Consider the following 6,519-nt stretch of genomic DNA (forward strand, 5'->3'; position numbering starts at 1 on the left):
GCATTTTTGTATAGAGAGGTGTGTTACATTGTAATTCAGTATTATAACAGTGCTTTTATATACAAAAGTGTGTCACAGTGTAATCCAACACTAAAACATTATCTTGTATACATCTCTGTGTGTGTCTATATAAATAACTGAATGACTATCATATGATGGTAAATGCTTATTAACATTTCTTCTGAAAATTAAACCTAAATGAATGTCTTATGAATATGTTTTCTACGACTAATTATATAGTAGTAACAATATATGTATGGAGAATGTCTATACTTTTTCAAATATTTCATAAAACAATATTTTTTGTGTATAATTGTTCATCTTTTGTAAGTGGTCCTTGATTATAGTTTGGACTTATTTATATTTTTATGTCATGTTTAAATGTTCTTGATAAAGCCTTACAAGTTGAGCCATGTGAAAAAACTGGTTCTCTTAGAAATATTCCTACATTGCCAAAAGTCTGGCACTGATTTATTAATTGTGATGGTAAAGGAAATGAATTTTATGGTAAAGGCAAATTCACAAAGATGTAACTTTTCATTAAAAATGCTAATATATTTTTGACTAAATTTTTACTGAAGGTGAAAAACATCAATAATAATGCAATTTAGTGCAATCTATTGCACTTAAAAGATATTTAAGTTGTTTTTGACACATACTGTCACTTGTGTTTATTATATGGTATTATCCCTTATTTAATCTATAACTGTCTTCGTATTTTTCCTAATATTCAAAGAGATTGCTGTATATATGATAATAAATATTAAAAAAATAAAAAATAAACATAAAATCCTGACTCAACTGGAATGTGAACTTAAGACTTCCACAAGATAGACAAACAATATAACCACTGACACCAAGTCTTTGTAATTGAATGTTAACAATTAAGGTAACAAATAATTCAAAGTATCATATTATTGTGTTTTTTCCTAATATTGTAATATATTTTTCTAACATGAGGAGTAAATAACTAAAAAAAAACAAAAAAAAACAAATTATACAAAATCCCCACTCGACTGGGATTTGAGCTCAAGACTTCTGCTTGAGACAAACCACTGAGCTAATCTGAACATTACCAACAGAGACTTGAGCATTACCAACAAAGACAGTGTTCTGAACAGAAAATGACTTTTATTATATATATATACGTGAAAGTTAAATAATGTTTATATATTATTTGATAATTGGGTATAACATGATACAAAAATCAGCACCTTGTATATAATGGTGTTGCAGGGGATATCATGATACTAAACTAATTTATATATGCTCTTTTGTCATAAGGTATACCTTAAACATTGTATTTATACATAGTTTGTGTTACACAGTGTGATATAATACTGAAAAGTAACTTGTGCACAATAATACATCACTGGGGTACTTTGACACCCTAAGTGCTCTGGATGCTATAATTTGATAATCAAATAATAACTCATGAAAATAAAAAATATATATATAAATCAAAAACATTTTAACATTCAATTAAAAATTTGATTTTAGTAATTAGTCTTCCACTTCTTTTTTTTAACAGAAACAATGAACAGTATATATATATATATATATATTAAACAAATGAAATTTTTTTTTATCTAATAACAGCCATGACAATTTCTATGAACATTAAATTTACTGTTAGATAAATGAATACATATGACAAACATTCAATGATTTGAACTGATATAACAATACCTGACCAGTACTCCTCTGTGAGTATAAACAATAGTGAAGTTTTGAAGCTTACAAAGAACATCTGATTTTCTTGGAAATAACACCAGAATAACAAAATACCCAGAATAGTATATACAACTTGTAAACAAAATTATATATACCAACTTATTATTTTCATTTACAAACATATCTCCTGTCTTATCTATGAATGGAATGATCCAAAGCTGACTGACATCACAAGATGCTGCAAACACAAAAGCTCTACCATGAACTGTTGAGTGTCAAATAGTTTTCTTTCCTTTGTGTTACCAGAAAGCAGCACCATGCAGTAATCCTGGGCAGAAAATTGCAGCTCATATTATCTGAAAAGAAAAGAAAATTGAAAAATCTTTTTAGTATTGTAATAGTTTCCAATATGGGATACAGAAAACAAATGTTATTTCTTTCGTTTTAATTTCTAATAAAGAGAAAAACAAAAAATTAACAAAGATGTTCTTAAATAATATTGTGTAAAGCATTTATTACAATATCTGGAACTATGATTAGACATATTGCATCAACAGTCAATATATCCTAGGGTTAGAGCGCTCAAACTCACAGTCTGAAGGTAATGGGATCAAAATTTGGTGCTGAACATGTTCCCCATTTCAGCCATGGGGGTATTATAATGTGAAAGTTAATCCCACTCTTTGTTTAATAAAAAGAGTAGCCCAAGAGTTGGCATTGGGTACTGCTTGCTGGTTACCTTCGTTCTGGTTGGTAGTTCAAAATTAATGGTAGCAGCAACCAGCCTATGTAGTTTTGCCATAAATAAGAAAAACAATCAATTGCCAAAAAAAATCATGATCAACTCAGTCATTCTGAAAATTTATTACTATTGGCAAAATGAAATTTCAAGTTGTATAACAGAATTATAAGAACCATGAATTATCATAACCTACCTTTGTTACTAGTAAACATGCAACATGTCACTAATATTACTATTAAAAGTTTTACAGTATTTACAACTGTTAAGTTTATTTTAGGCTTTATTACTTAGATCTAACAAGTCTTTAGCATATTATAATAATAAAAAATGTTGTCTATAAAATAAGATAAAATATTAAAAGTTCATGCTGATTGTAAGTTTCAACACTTTCTTACACTTATATAATCCTCAAACTAGTTATTATTTTTTGCAAGTGTTGAACTTGTAATCGTCTTATTTTATAAAAATTCCCATGCAGCAAGGAGAGAAACTCTGAATTTGGAGAAACAATACTCATGGTTGAGCATGTAAGAAAAATGATTTTTTGCATCGAACTTATAAGACCAGCAACAAATTTTAAACATTATAATTTATGGCATTAAGTTAGACAAAATATCAATTCTTAATAAATATAATTCTATGTTTTGATCTTACACTCTTTCTAGGAGAGCTGAAAAAATGAATTTATTGTAGAATTATGTAGAAAACAGATACCAATTTCAGACTCATTTCACTACTTTTAGGAAGAAATTCAGCTCCAAAATGTTGGTCGTTCTATTATAAAGGAATATTATGCTGAGCTTTTATATGCGTAATAATAATAACGTTCATAGCTTTTAATTTTTGTACAAGTATTTGGCTTTTATGACTTTGTATGTTAAGTACCTGTAATAAACACTGTTGCTATACACTTTTTACTTATTTCTCAAGACTGAATTTTATTTCAATCATTAGCTAAAATTCTTTCTAGAAAAAATTGGATTGATTTAAATTAGCTATTTTGACAGTGATAAAACAAAAAAGAAACATTCTCCTCTTTCAAAGACAATGGAAAAATAAGGTTTAAAGAAAGCAGACACACTAAAAAAGGGAAAGAAGAAAATATTTGAACTTATTCAATATGTTAAAAAATTTTCATCAACATCAAATACTAGGTTTTTAACTGAGTTACATTATACTTGAATAAGATAAGAAGTACCTAATGTGCAGGCAAGAGATTGCACCTGTCCCAGGATTAAGCCAGATAAACACTAAATATGCATGCCTACCTTGATTTTAAATTCTCTCATAACAGAGAAGTCTGTGGAACATCTGCACTGGAAACAGAGAAAAATATCCAAGGATTTTCATCAAACTCATGCTGCAAGGCTACACACTTTTTTTCAAACATTTCTTGGAGTTTCATCTGAGCCTAAACATGGTAATAACTCTGAGATCAGGTATCACCAAGTCAAACCCAAAAATATAAATGTGAACACAGTAATAAGACAGAAACACTTGATACTTCTAGGTCAATAGTAAATGATAAAGTTAATCACACTTTATAAGAATGATGCTCTATGTCTCATGTTGTCCTTGATTAAACTTCCTTCATAGTCAGTCATATTGATGGTCATGAGTATGCATTATTGTGAAGGTTGGTAAAGTCCAAGAACATACATCTTGACCAAATGTCTGCAGATTCTCTGATGCATGTGGGCAACTTCCAAAATCAAAATTACATTAAAGACACAGAAGTCCACTGCAGCTGGTCAAATAAGATTACAGTAATTGCACTTTTTTATGGACATCTTGTTTTGTTTTATAAAAACAGTCACTAATTTTGATGTGTGGATGTCACCTTGTAAACCTTTGGCTTTTGAGCCTCATCAAGTTAAATCCATTTTTGTCTTACTAACAGTAACAGAAGATATGCCCAATTTTTAGATCAGGGGATTTTTGTTGTTGAAGGAATTATTCCAGATTGGTTTGTGGGTTTGTTTTGGACCCCATTTCTGTCCTAAACACACTAGTGCACAAGTTTTTATTCATCCATGGAGATTATATAAGTATTTTGGTTCTAAATTATTTGACATCCTCACTATAACAATACCCTTCCTCAGAAATAGCTGTGACATAATCCTGCACCCATAATTGCCCTGGAAGTATTGCAATATCCACAGCAACACATCATTATTTTAACACATGAAAATCTTTCTGATAAAACCCATCTTTAGACGTGGTAATTATGTATATGGAAATATCACAATGGTAATCTGAAAATAACAATATTATTCTCATCTTTAGGTGATATTAGTATTAGAACTATGGTACATCAAAAAATAAGGAAACAGAATAATTGATCAAGCAACTCTAATTATAAGATTAGCTAAAAATAGTAGACTAAAAATTATGTATATATTTCTAAATTTTCATTTTATAAACATGCATCAAGTCAGTGATAAAGTTAAGAATTTTCATTTTTAAATAACTAAATGATCCATAATATGATTCACATTCTACAACAACAACAACAAAAAAATCACAAAGTTTCTTACATGACTTTTTTCTTCTTCAACTTTTTTCCTAACCTCCTCATGTTCTTTTTCTAATGCAGTCTTCCTTTTCTTTAATAAACTGTTAAACTAGAGAATAATTCTATATTTATATATATATATATATATTTCAACATCCTAAGGTGTAGAAGCCTGGTATCAAAGCTTTATGACACTTAACACTTTATTTTCCATCAGTCATTTTTGTGGTTTGAAAGTTGGTTTGCAATTATTTTATGAATAAAATTTAACTAGTTACAAACCACAACATCAGTATAACAAAATGCTATATTCTGTGTATTAAGTTTTTTACACATATAATACAAGAAATTAAGCTTCTGCATTTCTATTAAGTATTAACTCAACCAGTAAATTAACACAAATATAAAATTCTAGTACTAGTACAAAATATTGACTGACTTATTTTAGAAACTTGTTTTTTAACTTCCACTACCATAAATGTAGTGAAAAATACCACACATTTTGAATTTACTAAACATATATGCTTTTAATGAGGCATTTAGAGGATGGAACATATAGTCTTGACAGTTCCTATAGGCCAGCACTAAACAACTAAGCCATTAAATACCCATAATAAATCCTCTATAGAACTAATTGAAAAAACAAATTATCTTGAATGGTTGAAAAAACGTGTATGGATTATCTGGTGATTAAGTTAGTGAAATTATAAAATATGATTATTCTGAAAAATGCTTAATTTATGTATGTGTGTGTGTGTAATTCCATTGCAATACCTAAATATATTGTTCTTTGACAAATTGGATATAATGGTCTCTAAATAACTAATATCTTGTAGAAGAGAGAAACATTTTCTTGTTTTACTGAAAAAATTGCTCATATAATAATTTTACTATTTTCACAAACATATCAAAATTTTGCTTTCTTATCAAGTTTCATAGTTAGAGGTCTTAAATAATTCTCTTACACTTAATATATTGAATCAGTATCCATGAAGTATAAGAAATTTTCAAAATAGAGCAGAAAACATTGTGAAAGCTTGACTGTTTATGATTAAAGACTTCTTGAAACATATACTCTCAATTTACTCACTCTTTGTCTTTCTCCTACAGCCTGTTCAATCAACTTTTGTTGTAGTTCTCTCTTCATTCTGTTAGAAAATATTTTATTCAAACAAATAAAAAAATCCTTGACATCAAAAATATTATTTTTAACTGCATCAATGTTGAAATAAATAATTTATATACTTTTTCTGTTTTAATCCTTGCTTAAAGGAAAAATTAATTAATGTTTAAGAATGAAAAAAATATTCTGTAATATTTCTTTCAATAGCAGATGTTTGAACATTTATACTTTACAAAAATATTTTTAATTACTTCCTTCATTTAACAAAATATAGCTAAAATATGCGGGAACAGAGTTTTAGTTTAGATGTTCCCCACTCAGGGATGAAACACATGCTTCATACACAAGGATATGCTACAATTATAAAATCATGAATCTAACTATACGAGGCCTGTGAGAAAAGTATCCGACCTTATTTTTTTTTGTGATAACCTGATGGATTTGAACCAAGCGCGTTTGCATGAG

At 28.3% G+C, this 6,519-nt stretch overlaps 1 protein-coding gene across 1 annotated transcript in view; it reads right to left on the minus strand.

Moving 5' to 3' along the window:
* Window positions 1-1,590: 1,590 nt before the first annotated feature.
* Window positions 1,591-6,519, minus strand: part of LOC106463950 (1-phosphatidylinositol 4,5-bisphosphate phosphodiesterase classes I and II-like) — a gene marked incomplete at its 5' end in the record, with an annotated part of 52,889 nt that continues 47,960 nt past the window's right edge. Inside the window, 4 exons of the mRNA XM_022391582.1 lie at window positions 1,591-2,030; window positions 3,685-3,827; window positions 4,954-5,040; window positions 6,022-6,079. Of these exons, the coding sequence (XP_022247290.1) occupies window positions 3,702-3,827; window positions 4,954-5,040; window positions 6,022-6,079 (271 nt within the window). The remainder of the gene's footprint in view (window positions 2,031-3,684; window positions 3,828-4,953; window positions 5,041-6,021; window positions 6,080-6,519) is intronic.

Source organism: Limulus polyphemus, unplaced genomic scaffold (genome assembly GCF_000517525.1).
Source record: "Limulus polyphemus unplaced genomic scaffold, Limulus_polyphemus-2.1.2 Scaffold1527, whole genome shotgun sequence".
Taxonomy (NCBI): Eukaryota; Metazoa; Arthropoda; class Merostomata; order Xiphosura; family Limulidae; genus Limulus; species Limulus polyphemus.